At 42.4% G+C, this 17,723-nt stretch overlaps 1 protein-coding gene across 2 annotated transcripts in view; it reads left to right on the forward strand.

The window, feature by feature from the left end:
- The first annotated feature begins 2,947 nt into the window (after positions 1–2,947).
- Positions 2,948–17,723, forward strand: part of MMD2 (monocyte to macrophage differentiation associated 2) — a 115,086-nt gene continuing 100,310 nt past the window's right edge. Inside the window, exons 1-2 of one of the 2 annotated variants that reach the window (XM_069084760.1) lie at positions 2,948–3,068; positions 4,313–4,407. In XM_069084760.1, coding sequence (XP_068940861.1) covers positions 4,361–4,407 — 47 coding nt within the window. In that variant the 5' untranslated portion in view covers positions 2,948–3,068; positions 4,313–4,360. Of the gene's footprint in view, positions 3,069–4,068; positions 4,408–17,723 lie in introns of those variants that run through there. The other variant, XM_069084761.1, reaches the window with a different exon arrangement.

Here is a 17,723-nt window from a genome sequence, read left to right on the forward strand (position 1 = left end):
TTTAAATCCTAAGAATAAAGAAAGATCATTTGACTGAAGGAAAAATAGTTGCATTATTAGGTAAAGGAGATAAGTCCTATCCTGAAGAGAAAAGATATTTAGAGAATCAGCTTGGGCCCCACTATACATGCCAGTCCTCCTTCAGAGGAGTAGGGAAGATGCTCTGCCTATTTTTTAAATTCCACTGTGAGTGAGAAATGAATCCCACTGGCATACCTCAGAGCTTGCTACTGACTGGTCACCAGACTGAGGCACTGTCTGATCTTGACTCTGCAGCATGATTCCAGGGCCCTCTGTTGCCATAACAACTGGATTCCAGCTTTAAAAATAGTAACTTATTTTTCATTCAAAATCTTTTGCCCTCAGAACCAAAAAAAAAAAAATTAAATCTATTTTTGTGCTTGATCTTCATTTTACATATCCCCTCAGGTACCCTACCTAGCATCGTGCCAGGGCCTGCCCTGATTCTCCTAAAGAAAAAAAAATGCTTAGGATGATGTGTTAAGTTGTTGTGTTAAATATCGGAAAAAGGGTAGTGGGATAGTAGGGGAGAGGGAACTCTCTGGGGACCTGTCAACAAGGCTCCTCAGCTTCTCTCCTTGGAGACAGTCATAGCACCATTTACCAGCCAGCCTGCTCTCTCTAAGCTTTCCTGATGATAAGGGAGAGGGTCTTTGATCCACAGGGATGGGGGCAAGACTAACACGAGGAGAGAAGGCAGCCAGGTGGGTTAGTATATAAGCCTTTTTCTTTGTCAACCAGAATGTTGATTCTCTTTAGAAATTTGGGGGGAGGAGTTGAGTGAGGTGGAGAAGGTATCGACATCAGTTAAAGGCAGAAGCCTTGGATTTTTTTTTCTCTATCGTGCCTTACCAAGTGAAAAGCTGGATTATAGTAGCAGGTGTGCTTCTAGGTCAAGTGGAAGGTGTGTCTGCAGAGAAGTGGCCCTCAGGAGTAAAACATCTGGAGAGTAGGACTGAGGTACAATAGTAGATAGGCCAGAGAGAGCATCATGGGAGATTAAGTTATGCCTTGTGTTCTTTTCTACTTTCCGGATGAATAAGATGTGCATAGACATACAAAAATCAGAAAGAAAAAGGTTGATTTCAAGAAAAAAAACAGTGAACTGAAAGTCATGAGAGCTGGGTTCTGGCACCAACCAGCTGGGTAACCTCATGCAAGTCATTTAAACCTCCTGGAGCCTCAGTTTTCCACTCTGTCAAATAAGGAGATTCTATTACTAAAGGAATGTTAGCTCAAATTCATATAGCACTTTACAAACTTCAAAGTACTTCCCCCACACAATACTATAAGCATAGCTATAGAAATTAAAGGGACTTTAGAGGACATCCAGTCTTCTTTGGAGAAACTGGGGCTTGGGGAAACTAAGGGATTCCATTAATTGTCACAGACAAGAAGTGTCAGGAGAAGGATTTGAAACAAGAGGCTCTGGCTCCAGAATCAGCTCTCTTTCCATTACATCACACTGCCTCTCAATGAAGTAGGCAGTTCAAGGAAACAGATAAAGTGAGGTTCAGAGATGCTAAATAACGGGTCAAAGTCAAATAGCTTGTGAGAAGCAGATATGGTTTTCCAGCTTTGGTTTTCTGATGCCAAGACGTTTTCTAAGGTTCCTTCCAGCTCTAATAATCTATCATTTTATGGTACTTCATCATTAACTTTGTTCCACCCCAGCCCCCATAAATCCATATTGTATGGGACAAGTAAAAGTGTGGTTTCTCAGAAACTATCTGTAAAGTAAGTAAGTCCTTAGGCCTTAGGCCTAAGTTTCCATTTTTCTAGAAACTTTAGAAATCTTTCTATAGAGCTGCTCTATTCTAGGCAGCCCTTTCACCCAGCTTACCATAAAAGAGTTAAGTTTCTATAGAACTACAAGAATTGCTGAACAAGACTGCTGATAAGGAGGACCAGGCAGTAACCTTGGGAAAGAAGCTCAGTCCCTGGTTCTCAGACTAAAACTCCTAGGTAATACTAAAAATAATGAAGAATGGAAAGGAGCTGGCAGCAGCAGGTGGATGTGACAAATCAAGGAACATACAGTAGCCTTGGGGCACTCAAGTCCCGATAAGAATGTGTCTTGGGTAAGACTGAAGGGGCTTCAGTATTCTAAGATTGTTACTACACCTGCGTAATGAGCTTCATGTATTATGTATATTATCCAACAACATTAGAGCCTCATGAGTAATAATTATGTTAATGTTTGTAACCCTTTTCTTATTTAACCCAGCTTTGGCTTCTGTACAGCAGCCTCCTCTCCTGGGCATTGTTCCAGTGACTGGACCTCCCTCTTCTCCAGAGATTCTAATAAAACTTCCTATCTTCACTTTGAGGTCTCCAAGTAGTCATTTTGGGTTAGGGTCTTTGTACCCCACACAACGTTCACTCAATAACTTAGAGGAAAAATGTCTTGTAGAAAAAAAAAAAAAAACACCTCTGTTTCTTCTTCAACCTTCTCTAGAACCTTAATTTACAGAATATAACAGAGAAAGAAAAAATCCTTTCTTAAGGGGAGGGATTTGGGATCTTCGGAAGCAAGTTGAAGTCCAGCTCTAAAGTCAGATAACCTGTGTCAAATCCTGCGCTTGACAATTAATGCCCTTTCACCCTTCGACAAGTCACAACTTCCCTGAGGAAACTTAAGTTTCCTTTTCTGCAAAATGAAAAGGTTATACTAAATATTGGAAAATCCCTTCCAGCTCTTGATCTGAGTTCTAGATTTTCTGACCTCTCTAAGCCTGTTTAATCATCAGTAAAAATGAACGTAGTACTGACTTTACCTATCTCACTACTCGCCCCCCACTCCACCCCAACTACCCCTTTTCACCCTCCCCCTCCATCCTACCGCCCCCCTGCCCCCCCGCCCCAACTTCACTTGGCTCAGGCAGAGCTAGTCCTTAGGCAGGAGATGTGTCAGACACTGAACTCATCCTCCACGTGGTCTCTAAACCGGGATGAGGCAGCTAATATTGCGGGGTGAGCAAGGGCGACCCCTCAAGAGCTGTGCAGGCAGAACAGGCTTTGTTCTGAGCTAATACAGCTGATCCTCGGTAGGTACCCAACCAACCATCAATCCCATCTGAAGTCATTGTAATAAGGTAGTGCGATGTAATAGCAAGATAGAGGGATAAAAATAGGGTCTTGGGGGTGAGAGGTTCCACGAGAAGGCTAGGTTTTCAAGAAGAGGTAGATGCCTGATCCGGGGGCAGGGGTCCCTCTCAAGCAGCAGGTTTTCTTCCTGGCTCGGCCTGAGTAACTGTTGCTTCCCGTCTTCTTTCTTTCTGGATCTCCGCGGTTTCCCCTCTGTCCCATGAATCATCCTCTACGCAGGGATGGGCAAAGGTTGGGATTGGGGGTGGAGTAGGATAAGGTCCAAGGCCAGGGAGGGGTAAACACGGACCATGACTTCCATCCTCCCCTCCCCATCCACCGCCGCCTCTTTGAGGCAGTGTGCTGGAGAGTGGAGCGGAATAGGGAAGGGGCTGTGGGGCAGGAGGGTGCTGTGTAGAGAGCGAAGCCTAATAGATACAGTGAATTGTCAAGAGGAAAGAGTTTGCATGGGACGGATCCTCTGCTCCCCCACCCTGACCCCCCAACCGCACCCATCTGAACCTAAGCAGCTGTCGGGGGTGGGGCTGGGGGGGCTAGACAGAGCTCTTTGCGCCAGGCCCTGGCGATGATGAGCACCCCAAAGGCATCTTTACGTTTTAAAATTTCATGCCCACTTCTACAGGGTGAGGGTGGGGGTGGGGAGGTGGGTGTTGTGGTTATTGCCCAGCTACAGCCGCCGGAGATGGCTAAGGCGATTGATTGGACTGGTTTCGCGGCTCGATGTGGATCTGAGGGTAGGGGCGGGGTCCCGCTCCTTCCTGGGTCCCTCCTCTTTCACCATCTGCTTTGGGATTTGGCTTGGGCTACTAAGCTCCCTCCGGTCCCAGTGTTTTCCCTCCTCCCCTCTGCTCAGTGTAAGGGCCTTTGACAGACTTGGGGGGGGGGGGGGGAGGGACGGAGATTAAAGAGGGAATCGCGACCCCGAGTGGAGACAGAGATGGAGCTGGAGAGGCAAGAGCTGGTCCTCTCCCTTGTACTCCACAAATCTGAGAGAAAGCATAGTTACCCCCCAACCTGCTGCTGAGCGGGCGAAGCCGAGCCAGGGATTTTAACCTGCTGCTCTTCTGAATTAAGCGCTTTCCGTCCGCGGTTTGTTTCCTCACTTCCCTCCCCTTCCCTCTCTCCACCGTCTCCTCCCCCCTTTAACACCCCCCTCTTCGTTTTCCCTCTGCCTCCTTCCAAGTTTCCTTCTTCACTTGTACCAGAGCAGAATTCTGATGGAACTGCAAAGATGTTCGTATCCAGACTCCTGGATTTTCAAAAGACAAAATATGCAAGGTAAAGCTGACATTTGCATGCCTAGCAACCCCCTTCCTCCTCCGCGCCCAATTTCCCTTAATAGTTGGGGTATGGGTGAGGGCCAGACCTTCTCACCTGAGGAGAGGAGGAAGACACTTGTGGGCTGCATCCCAAGGATCTACCGAATCCTTTGAGAAGAATGGGTTTATCCTGGATGTTAGTCTGGCCCCCATGCTCATTCTTTATCTTACTCCCCCATCACCCTTAAGAATTCCAAAAGGAAAAATTGTTTAAAACAGGGAGAAAAAAATTCTTTCTGATATAGAGGGCAGGTATGGGACCTAAAAGAATTATGTTGGATTCAAGAGCATGATTGCTAGGCATTGGAAGCTATATGTTATCTTTTCCTTGAGATCTTGAATTAACTTCTGCTTAATTCTCTGGAGCTTGGAGGAGAGGGGAAAAGAGGGGGGAGGGAAAGGTATTACCTATATAGATACCAGAAGACTCAAAGAAAACCAAAAACAGGAGAGAAAATACAGGACAAAAGAAATAGGATCCTTCAATAGAACCCCAAACCTTAAGGATGCCAACATGATCAGATCTGGTGCATGTCCGAAAAGGTACTGTTGTATGTGGCGTTCTTGGAAACATTTCTCCAAAGGTATGTCTGCCATTTCCATATCTTTGGAAACCCTCAAGAGGTTGGAACATGCTATTTCACCTGGAAATTGTCGAGTTTTGGGGCAAAATTGTGAATTGATATAAAAATTACTAAGGGGATGTTCTTAATTATTCCTGATGTTAAGGGAAAATCATTGGACACATCCTCAAATTATATCTCTTTTCTCATTAAGATGCTGTAGTCTGTTGTTTATGAGACAAACTCTTAAAGTATACCAATGTCTGGTGTTTAGAATGACATCATTTGAAAATAAATTGGAAGTAAGTGAAGTTTCTTCCACTGTCACCAAAAGAAAGGTTAAATTATTCTTCCCTCTACTTAATACCAATAGGAAAACCTTGATAGCATGTCTTTAAAAAAGTTGGAAAAAAATCATACTTGGGAAAAGATATTCAAGAGAAAATGATCACTTTGCCCAACTTCAGGGTGAGTTGCTACTGAACATCCTGATGGCAGGAGGCAGAGGTCACCACTGTGGGAATGCCAGAAGTGTCTAGTTGTCGATTTGGGTGAATATTTCAATAGAAAACTTTTCTTTGGTGTCTTTCATCTAGGTAACAAGACATAAAAAGTTAGAAAAGTGAGAGCATTTTAGTTGAAATAATTAAGGATGCTAGGAGCACCGAAGTAGTCATTCAATGATGTTTTAACTGCCCTCTGTGTTATATGCTAGGCACTGTGCTAAGTGCCAGGGATCAAAGAAAGGCAAACGACAAGTCCCTGGGCTCACAGAGCTCACAGTCTAATGATGGAGATAACATGCAAATAACTATGTGATACATACAGGGGAAACGGGAGATGATCAGAGGGAAGGCATTAAAATTAAGGGGCATCAGGAAAGGCTTCCTGCAGAAGGTGGGATTTTAGCTGAGAAGCCAGAAAGTGGACATGAGGAGGGAAAGTATTCCAGGCTTGGGGTGGAGTTCGGGAGTGGGTCAAATCAGTGAAAATTCTCAGGGTTAGGAAATGGAGTATTGTACAAGGGACAGTAATGGGGCCAGCAAAAGAATATATAGGGGCTTGGAGATAATCCAGCTGCCTTTCCCCCTCCTCCACAATCCTTTTCCTTGTATGCAATTTAGGGGGAGGAAATTGTGAAATTAAAGTAATTACCATGAAATAACAGAATTTAGAGCCACAAAGTGACCTAAGTAAGCAACTAGTCTAAACTTTTTCACCCTTCCCCCATTTTACAGAGGAGGAAATTGAAGCTGGAAGAGGGGGAAGTAACATCCAAGGTCACAGAGTTCTAAGTGATACAGCCTTAAACCCAGATTTCCTAACTCCATATGTATCCCTTCACTTCCTCCTCCTATAACTTTACGTTCATAGGTGCAGTTTGGAAAGAGTCATCTTTCAAAGATCACATACATTTCTAATGGCACAAGGGGGATACTAAATTAACTAATGGGATTTTGCTAGTTCTATGTTTTCTTGATTCTATGTGATTGCTTAATAAATATTGTTGGATGATGCTAAGAAGGGACTTCCTACTGTTTTGCTAACAAAATGCCCTTAGGCTAGAACATGACCCATAGAAAAGCTGGTGCATGCTTTGTGTTTTGTTGTTGTAGATGCAAGCAAGACGCAGCTGTATTTTGATGAGCCCTAGCCACTTTGGAGGTTGCTGGGATGAAGGAGTGTGTCTAGATCAGGATTATACATCTGGCAAATTGGGGACTAGGACTGACTGACTCCCCAGCAGATTTTGTCCAGTGATTGCTTCTCTGAACTGAAGGGAATTGGGATTGCTGCAGCTGAGGGAATGTTCCCACAGTGAAAGGATCAGAATAAGATGTGTTAGAAAGTAATTAAAACACCATCTCTTCTGTGAAACAGATAATGTGTGTGTAGCTACTTGGGACAAAATTGGCAAGTAAGCATCATTACCATGTACTGTCTACTTCCTTTTCCCTGCCTCTTGGGAGGCAACACTCTTCCCCAACACTCCTACCCTCAGGTCCTTGATATTCTCCATTACTGTTGGTTTCCTCTACTCATGGAAAGGCCTCAATATCAAGCGTTTAGTCCCAAATAATATTGTTAGTTGTGTTCCATCTTTACCATGGGGATTTACATCTGCATCGATGTTAAAGTGACATTCCTAATGCAAAGGTCTGACTATGTTGCTCCCCCCCCGATTAATAAACTCCCATATTATATACTATTACCTCCTGGATCGAGTACCAACTCTTCTGTTTAGTATTTAAAGCCCTTCATAATCTGGCTCCAATCTACCTTTCTAGTCTTGTACATTATTCCTCTTCAAGCCCTATAAGGTCCAGTCAAAATGGCTTCACTGTTCCTCAAATCCAACATTCCATCTCCCATCTCCATACCTTTTCATAGGCAATATTCTATGCCTGCCATTGCCTTCTCTTTTCTCCTCTACCTCTTAGAATCCTTCATTTCCTTCAGAACTCAGTTCAAATACCACCTCTTACATTAGACTTTTTTCTGACCTCAAATTACTTTGCACTTATTTTGTATATATTAATTTGTTATGTGGTGATTGCCCTGTAGAATGTAAGTAAGATTCTTGAGGGCCAGGATAATTTCACTTTTGCCTTTGTATCTCCAGGTTCTAGCTAAATGCTTGGCATATTGTAGGCACTCAACAAATGTTCATTTGATGGTTGATCTTAAGCCTCATCTTTAGTTGGAAAATGAAAAAGATTGGTTCTTTTCTTAAAGGAACCCAATCATCCTTGGAGCAGGTAGCCAGGTGGGGCAGGATTTTTTTGGGGGGCCCTTAACCTTGGACATTTCATAGGTCTCAAATGTGTTTCATATCACTGCTTTATATCTTTGAAGGTGGGAGGGGGATAGGACTAGACCTGTGATGTCATCAATGTGGGGAGCTCTTGGTGAGGAATTCCCTTTACCAACACAAGTCAGCATCTTCTCTGTGACTTTATTGTCTTTCCTAGAGCACAGATAAGTTGTGAGTTTTCCAGGGTCCAGCATGTATCAAAGATGGGACTTGAAACCAGATCTTTCTGGCTTCATGGCCAGCTCTGGGCCCTCTAGGAGAACTTGTCAAAGAAAGAACCCCTAACACCCTAAAAGCTAACAAGATAATTCTTTGGGCATCAGGCTACACTTATTTCAATTAAAAGTCAAGACGGCTCTAACCAAGGGAAAAATATACTTGAAGAGAGACATTTTTAAGTGATCATATTAGAATTGTTAATTAAAGTAATAATTGAAAATATAAACAAAGAAGGTGGTAGTATGGAGCAGTGAGGTATTCTGGATTGGGAAACAGCAGATCTGGGTTGTAGTCCTGGTTCAGGGGCAAGCTCATTGTGTGACTTTAAGTAAGTCAATCAACCCCTCTGTGCCTCAATTTTCTCTTCTGTAAAATGAGGAAGGTAGATTAAATGCTCTCTAATATCTCTTCTATATCTAGAATTCTGAAAGGAATCTATAGGGATGTGTAAACTTATGCTACAGGAATGCTATAGATACATAGGTAATATGCATTGGATGCAGAAGTAAAGGTTTTAATTTGTATTTAGAGGCCAGTATAAAGTAAATTATACAATACCATTTTCCAACAGCTCTTCTGTAATGAGTTAGAGTAGGGTCCCTGATTTGGTTTTTTTTTTTGGAGGGGGGGAGGTAGGGCAATTGGGGTTAAGTGACCTGCCCAGGGTCACATGGCTAGTAAGTATTAAGTGTCTGAGGCTGGATTTGAACTCAGGTTCTCCTGACTCCAGGGCCAGTGCTCTATTCACTGCTCCACCTAGCCACCCCTGGTATTTCTTTTAAATCAATTTTTCTCTAGCAGATTGGGTACTGTTGAAAATTCAGATATGACCTCTGAGGAGGATGGGCACTCAGAGATGCCTCCTATTTCCACACTAACTCTGATTCTTTTGAATGTGGTGAACTTGCAACTAACTACTGGCCTCCAGGTTTGGACAGCTTCCAAGGAGAGCCAGGGAAATTCTCGTAGTGCCCTATCCCAAATATCTTCAGAGGAGTCAGGATCTCATATAAACCTCTGGTGTTCTTATCTTCCTCGGAAAAACAGAGAAAGTGGAGCTTTCCCCTCATGCTCTAAGTCTTAATAGCCTTTTGGATGAGGGGTTTCATTGTTTCTGTCTGTAGAATGAAAAGTTTGGACTTCCAGTGATTGCCTAGATTGATGCCTATGTGACCTTGGGCATATCACCTAACCTTGAAGAGCCTCTGTTTTCTCATCTGTGAAACTATGGTATTGGATTGAATAGCTCCCAAGGTCCTTTTCAGCTCTACACCTATGGTCCTATGGATTGATCATTAATAATAATAATTTATTTACAACTTAACATGTGTGAAACTCCCCAAGGGTAATACAGAGAAATATGACTCCATTCTTTCTCTCAAGGAGCTTAGATACTAGTTAGGGAGACAAGATGTGTGCATAAGCATAATAAGAAGACATTATTGTGGAGAAGGAACCTATCTACCTCATCTCCTACCATCAACAACTCCTGACCTCCTACCACCAACAGACAGAGAAGCACAGAGGCCCTAGTAGTGGGAGCTCCCAGACCACTGGTCCTGCTTCCAGACACCATCCAGGGAGATAGCTCCTGTGGAGAAGGGTCCGTTCTGACCAACTGCCAGTGCACAGGTCAATCAACTTAGATGAAGCAGCAGGACACCATTGGAAAAGAGAAGAGGCTGCATGAGCCAGGCAAGTCAAAGCACTACCTCTGCATTTTCCACCATCTCCCCTCAGACCCCAGAGGAGACAGCCCAGGACCCTGAGTCCCGGAGCCTTGGGAATAGCGATGCTTCCAGATGAGTGCCCTCAGCCATCCCCCTGGGAAGCAGCCCCGCCACCTGTGGAGGTGCAGCCTGGCAATCACTCCTGTACTTGCCACAGCCATACTCACTGAAGACTCAGGCGATAAGGTTCTTGCCACCCAGGTTCTTGACACTGTCAGATGGGTCAGCACTAGAAACTGCCTTGATTTTACCAGTGGAAATGACATTGAAGAAGCAGCATTACCATATGCTTTGCTGCGACAGCCTAAGGATCACAGGACCTTTCCATCAGACTTACACGTGGAACCTTCCCTATGTATTTTCTCTCCTTGTTTGTTCTCTGTGAGCAGAAACTGTCTTACTTTTCTGTTTGTATACCCAGTGCTCAGCATATAGTAAGTGCTTAATAAATATTTTATTAATTCATTTATTCATCCGTTCGTAAGTAGATAAATAGCAATCAAGGTAGCGCATGCTAAGTACCAGAAGAATGATATTTAGACCAAACCAGCTCTGCAGAAAAAGGGCAGAGCAATATGTTTGGCCCCTGTGTCTAAGCTTCTCATATCCCACCTATGCCCAGCTCAGTACTCTGCATACAGAACTTGATCCTTGAATTGAATATTCTGTAGTACACAAGACTTCTCAGAAGGAGTGCATTGCATTTTAGTTACGTTGCATGAAACGTTGGGGAGGGGAATACAAACATCCATGTGCAGTTGCTAAATCCTATCAATTCTAGCTCCATAAAACTGTTTGGAGTCTGATCTTTTCTCTCTACTTCTACCAGATCAACTGGGTTAGTACAGTTCATAGAGGGGTGGGCCTGGAGTTAGGAAGACCTGATTACAAATTTGACCTCAGAAACTTACTAGCTATGTGACCCTGGACAAGTCACTTAACTTCTGTTTGCTTCAGTTCCCCCATTGTAAAACAGGGATAATAATAGAGCCTACCTCTTAGGGTTGTTTGTAAAGCAGCTGGCACACAGTAGGTGCTAGTCTAGATTAGCTGATTTCCCTGACTCTAGTCTCTTACCTCTTCAGCCTTCACATAGCTGCCAGGGTGATCTTCCTAATACAAAAATGGAACTATGTTACTCACCCCCACTGAAACCTTCAGTGAGTCCTGATTGTCTTTTAAAAAAATCAAGATCTGTGCTTTCGTTAAGTGTAGAGAATTCCATCAATCAAAGCAGATAAGCAATCACTCTACAATTTGTGGTCTTGGAGAATGGCATGAGTCACTGAGAGGTTAAGTGACCTGTCCAAGGTTACACGACCAGTATGTTTAAGATGTGAGACTTGAACCCGGGCCTTCCTGACCCCTGGGTTGGGCCCTTGGTTATTATATCCCTTTTGTCTATAGGATTAAAAAAATATTTTAAAGTCCTTAGTCCAGCATCCACACATAGTTTGCCTCTAATCCCTCTTCCAGACTCCTTTTTTACTAGTCCCCTTCACAGACATCAGTCAAGCTGGATTTCCTGCTGTTCCCTAATCTCATCCTACCATCTCTTGTCTCAAATACATTCAGGCAGGGCCTCACCAGTGCCTGGAGTGCCCTTCCTCTGTATCTCTGCCTTTTGGAATCTTTTTCTTCCTTTAAGACACAGCTCAGCTGCTCTTTCCTTTAAGAATTCTTTCTTGGTGCCCTCAGATGAAAGTGATTTTCTCTCCTCAAGTTTTTTTCCCCCAGGAAATTTGTCTTTTAATAACATTCTATAAAATAATAATAATAATAAGCCATCTATAAAATAATAACATTTCATCATTTTAATTTATATCACATGTCATATCTCCATTACTAAGTTGAAAGATCATAGCTTTAGAACTAGAAGGGTCCTCAGAGGTCATCTGGTCCAATCTTCTTCTTTTAGAGATGAGGAAAATGAGACTCAGGGATATGAGGTGACTTGCAAGGTCACTCAGGTAGCAAACCACAGAGATGAGATCTGAACCCAGGTCCTCCAGAAATCAAAGCCAGTGCTCTTTCCATAGTACCACAGGTGAAAGAATGGCTTCGTATTTGTCTTTTGTTTCCCCAGTGCCTGAAGTATAGTAGACACTTAATAAATGTAAAATTGAATTGAGTTGCTAGAGCATGATATTTTCTAATTTCATCTGCTGTGAATCCTTTTCTTTGGTTAGGGGTGGGAGTGGGGGTGGGGAAAATGCCTTGTTATTAGAAATGCAGTTTATTGTCTATATTAGAACCTAAAGTGTATTTCAGAAAGCTGCACTGCCTTAGTTATGTCCTCCATCTAGGCTGATGGGAAGAATGCATTTGCTAATGGGCTATTAGCAGTCCTTAAGCATAATGCCATCCAAAATCGTTTTGTGCAAATTCTATCAACTGAAAGAACAAGGCACTAGCTAGCTGAGAGGCAGGGGGATGAGGAGCTGATCTCTGACATTTATTTATGTAAGGCTCTCAGGTTTATAAAGTATTTGACATATTTTGTCATCCTTGAGCTTCACGGCCTGTAGTACAGAGACCCCAGGTTTACTATGCCTATTTTACAGATGAGCACACTGAGGCTCCCTGAAGTTAAATAACTTGGCTATGGTCACACCATTGGTAAGTAGCAGAGACAGAATGTGTAGGGTCTTTGAATCAGAGATTTAGAGCTAATACAAACCTTATAGGTCCAACCACCTTGGTTTTCAGATGAAACTGAGGCCTAGGAAATTAAGTGACTTGCCTATTAGTATCAGAAGCAGCATGTGAACTCTCCTAACTCCAAGTGCAGCACACTTTTCATTATTCACACTAGCCAACATGAGTTTTGTCTTCTTGCTTACATTTTTTGGCAGAACTTATCTCTATTCCTCGTTATTCTTGGAAGGTTTATGAAACTACCTGGGAAAACATGTATGTAGCATATTGTTTTATTTACAGCTTGTTTAGGTTAAAACCACCAGATTGTAAGCTTTGTGTGGACAAAGCCTCTTCTGATCTAGTTATGTTGTTTTGTATCTCCAGAGTGTTGAACATGATTCTATATATACAGTAGGCCTTTAGTCATTTGTGAATTGAATTCATCTACAAACACTTTGCAGATGCATAGTCTGTTTAACTTTTTTTTTGTTTTTTTGGAGGGCAATTGGGGTTAAGTGATTTGCCCAAGGTCACATAGCTAGTTTTGTGTGTGTGTGTGTGTGTGTGTGTGTGTGTGTGTTAAGTGTCTGAGCTCAGATTTGAACTCAGGTCCTCCTGACTCCAGGGTCGGTGCTCAATTCATTGTGCCACCTAGCCGCCCCTTAACTTTTTTTTAAGAAGAAAAATATCAGTTTTATGTTAAACATGTTTAGAAAGGAGTTAGGGACTCTTTTTTTTTCTTTTAGAGGGGGGAAGGCAGGGCAAGAGGTTAAGTGACTTGCCCAAGGTTACATAGCCAGTAAGTATGTCAAGTGTCTGAGGCCAGATTCGAATGCAGGTCCTCCTGACTCCAGGGCTGGTGCTCTATTCACTGCACCACCTAGCTGCCTCTAGGTAAGGGTTCTTATACTGGAATCAGGGGAATGGCTAAACTTTCTGGCAAGAGCCATAAGAAACTAATATCTTTGTGGCTGAGAAATCTGTAGTTTCCTAAATTTGACTCAAATTAGTTGCCTTTCCCCTTTCAAAAAGAAAAACTTGGAGAGGAAAATGGAGACAAAATAGCCCTTGGATTCCTGAGAGGATCTAGGAGTGGAGAACCTGTGGCCTCAGTATAGCCTTTTGACTGAGTCCAAGTTTACAGAACAAATCCTTTTATTTATTTGTGAAGTTTAGAATCACTCAAAGGGCCACACTTGAGGACTTAGAGGGTCACATGTGGCCTTGAGAACACAGGTTCCCCACCTCTAGATGGACCTTACAGATTAGCAGTGTTAGAAAGACAATGACTCTTTATTTCTGATACATATACATAAGGGCTTTATCATACATATTTCTGATACATACAATACATAAATATTTCTGATACAAGGATCTGGTATTTGCCCAGCACTGTGGTAGGGATAATGCAGAGGCAAAAGAAATGTAAATAACACAGTGCCTTGCACATTTCTTTTCAGTTTGTACCTATGGTTTCATTCATGTAGAGAATTTCCAGTGTAAAAGCTCCCTCTGCTACTGAAGTTCAAAAATCAATCTGTTTTTTTTAAATATTTTCTTTAATTATATTTTTTCAATTAATTTTGAAAAATTTTCTTCACCTCTGACTTCCCCCCTCCAATTAAAAAAAAAAAGACAGTTTGATTTGAGGAGTAGTGGAAAGGGAGGTTTGGCTAAATCAGGAAAAACCTGATTATGAAAAGCCCTGAATGCCAGACTGAAAAGTTTCCATTTTACCTACTAAGCAATCCTAGGTTCTTTTTTTTCCCCTTAAAATAAAAAAAAAAATGATGCCTTTCAGCTTTATATTACTCTCATTTCTGGGAGTCTTCCCTTCTCCCCCAGTGAATCCTCCCTCATGAAACAGACAAATCATCAAACAAAAGCATCTGTTACAGCAATAGCACCTGGCAATGTATATGACACTCTACCCTAATAATCCTTTACTTTCTGCCACACTGAAAGTTTTTGATGAAATGTTCTTAGTTCATCCCTTTGCAACATGAATTGAATGAAGAAAATCTAGAGGCCATTGTAATAGTCCAAGCATGAGGTCATAAAGGCACAGCCAAGGGTGATAATGGTGGTGATGGACAAATTTTGAGACATTTCAAAGGAAGAATCAACAAGACTAGGAAGAATCAATGCTGCCTTAAATTTAGACACCCTCATTCAGTTTTCTGCAATTATATGTTATAGTCTGAAATGTAGAGCTTTCTATACCCCACAGGATGAGAAACAGGGGAGACTATAAAATCTGTGGATGTTTGAACAAAGAGTCTTTTCAGTCAAACAACTATTTAGTTCAATGATGGGAAAAAAATTAGTCAAACTGGATGTTTGATTGAACTGAAGGCAGTTTTGACTGAGTCCTGAGAATGATCTTATCCTAGATTTGTACAGCTTTAGACTTGGGGGTAATTTTTTTTAAAACATTAAAACAAGTATTTGAGACTCATTTGCATAGAGATGATGATTAAATCTGTGGGAGAAAATGAGGTCACCGAGTGAGATAGTATAGATCAGGGGTGCTTAATCTGATGTCTGTGGACTTAATCATCATAATATTTTGATAACTGTATTTGAATATAATTGGATACCTTTGCTTTATAAACTTCATTTTATGTATTTGAAAGCATTGTTCTAAGATTTTCATAGGTTTTACCACACTGTCAAAGGGATCCATGACATAAAAAAGATTAAGAACCTGTGGTATAGAGAGACAAGAGGTCCTAGAACAGAGCATTAGAGTAGAGCCACAGTTAGGAGACCCGATATGAATGATGAGACAGCAAAGGAGACATAGAAGGAGCATCAGACAGGAAGAAAGACAAGGAAAGAGTAGTATATGGGGTGTTCAGGGAGGGTGTGAGGCTTTGCTGAGCCCTTTTTAGGGCAGCTCATCTACCTTTGGAGTCCACCTGCCATCCAACTCTCACCTGTGGCTCCAAGAAGCTATAGTATGTCCCTCAGTCACACCTCAGTAAAACTGTCTTGACAGATGGACTAAACCAGGTTGAGGGTAGCTGACAAGCCTCAGAGCTGTTGGTGAGTTAGGGGAATGTCTACTCCAAGTATATGAAGACTTCCTCTGGCAGAATAGGTAGATAAGGATAATTTGTTCCAATGGCCACAAAGGTGCTAAAGCAGGCATTGTAGAGTGCTTAGAGCTTGGTCAAGCATCAAAGAGGACAAGGTCATCCATTGCTGGTCATCTTGACTTTCATCTCACCACTTCAATGACTGGAAGAGAGAATGATGCTGACAACTTTGTGCAACTCTGTCTCACTTAAATCCAATCCATGCACAAGTCAAGGCATCACCCTGTGAGGTCATTGGCCCTCTTCAAAAATGAAGGACAAACAACAGTATTGTGAAGAACCGGAGAGAAGGAAGCATAGGGGAGGAGAGGAAGGTCAATGTCAAGTGCTGTGAAGAAGTCAAGAAGGAAGAGGACTAAGAAAAGGTTAACAGGGGGTGGCCAGGTGGCTCAGCGAGTAAGAGCACCGGCTCCAGTGTTGGGATGACCTGGGAATCTAATCCTGGGCTCAGATACTTGGCACCACACCCAGGAATAACTGGCCATGTAACCTTGAGCAAGTTACTTAACCCCAATTACTTAAAAAAAAAAAAAGAAAAGAAAAGGCTAATAGATCTGACAATTAAGATATCATTGTTAACTTTGGAGAAAGTAGTTTCAGTAGAGTGATGAAGTTGGAAGCCAAAGGGAGACCCAAAATAGGCACTATCAAGGGTAACTTAGGGTCACACAGCTAGTACAAGGCAATCACAGTCTTTATGTTTCAGAATAGGTGTAGGCAGACCGGTTTGTTATTCCTTCAACTGGAATCTTTATCTCTAGGTAACTTTGGAAGGTGCTTTAATTCAAGAGGCCCGAATGCCCCAGCCAATTCTGCCAACCTTCCGCTAAGACCTGGATGTTAGAGCACACAAGTCCACAGAGCCTAATTCCAGGGCAGATTAGGCTGTCTGCAATTGAATAAGCAGTGAGTGACAAGTGGATTTATTCTGAAGGTGAGGTAGGAGACAGACTAATACAATATAAAGAAGTGATGTAAAGAAGGGGACTCTCTTGTAAACCCTTAAGTCTGATAGAAATATAATCCACTTTGGGGCGGCCAGGTAGCACAGCGAGTAAGAGCACCGGCTCCAGTGTTGAGAAGACGTGGAGATCGAATCCCGGGCTCAGACACTTAGCACCTACCCAGAAACACCTGGCTGTGTAACCTTGAGGAAGTTACTTAACCCCAATTGCTTAGGGGCAGCCAGGTGGCTCAGCGAGTAAGAGCACTGGCTCCAGTGTCGGGATGACCTGGATCAAATCCGGGCTCAGATACTCAGCAGCACACCCAGAAATAACTGGCTGTGTAACCTTGAGCAAGTTACTTAACCCCTATTGCTTAAAATATATATATAATCCATTTTAATTAATAATCTATCCTTATGGAACTTTATGTTTTGTAAAATTCTTTCCCCAATATGCCTCAGCTAACCCTTAGAACAACTCTGTGAAGTAGAAGTTTCATTCCAATTTTACAACTGGAGAAACCAAGAAAATTTGAAGAAACTTGTTTGAGATCATATAGCAAGTCACCCGCTATAGCAGCAAGCACCACAGGGTCCCTAGGGTGTCTGCCAACACAGGTTCTTGGATCTGCTTAGCTAAAGGAAAGCAACTTAAAAAGGGTTAACAAGCTTACTTTAATCAATCAAACATATATCGTTTACCTAGTTCAGGGGGAAAAAGGTCAGCACCCCGAACTTCAGAGTATACAGAGGTTACAAGCATAAGTTACAAGAACATTTCAGCAGACAGGCCTCCAAACTGTCCAACCATTACATCCATACCAAATCACAGTTTCCAGAGAGGGAAGCATCAACATCTAGGTTTTTTCAAAGCCGGGGGCTCAACAGCTGCCTAGAGTCTCATCTGGTCAAATCACACAACACTTTTCAAAGTGAGCCCCAAAGCAAAGCCTCCCATCAGGGCTTATATAGTCTTCTCCTGGGTCAGAGAATGTAACAACCTTCTTGACCCACTGCCCAATCACAAAGTATCTCCTGAGAAACTGGCCTCCTACCACAGGTTCCAGGTGCACTTGAGCCTAGGGGCAGGGAAGATCTTAAAAATTTACATTCCTATAACACCCACCAGTGAGAATAAGTATATATTCATTCTCATAAGAATGTAGGTCTTCTGATTTATGGTCCAGTACTTTTTCCAATTTTTTAACAGGGTTAAAACACAGTGATCAGTTACTAAACTGTGTGTACCCTTATATACAGT

Source organism: Petaurus breviceps, unplaced genomic scaffold (genome assembly GCF_028583685.1).
Source record: "Petaurus breviceps papuanus isolate PSGF00001 unplaced genomic scaffold, PetGlider_PUasm1.0 175, whole genome shotgun sequence".
NCBI classification, from domain to species: domain Eukaryota; kingdom Metazoa; phylum Chordata; class Mammalia; order Diprotodontia; family Petauridae; genus Petaurus; species Petaurus breviceps.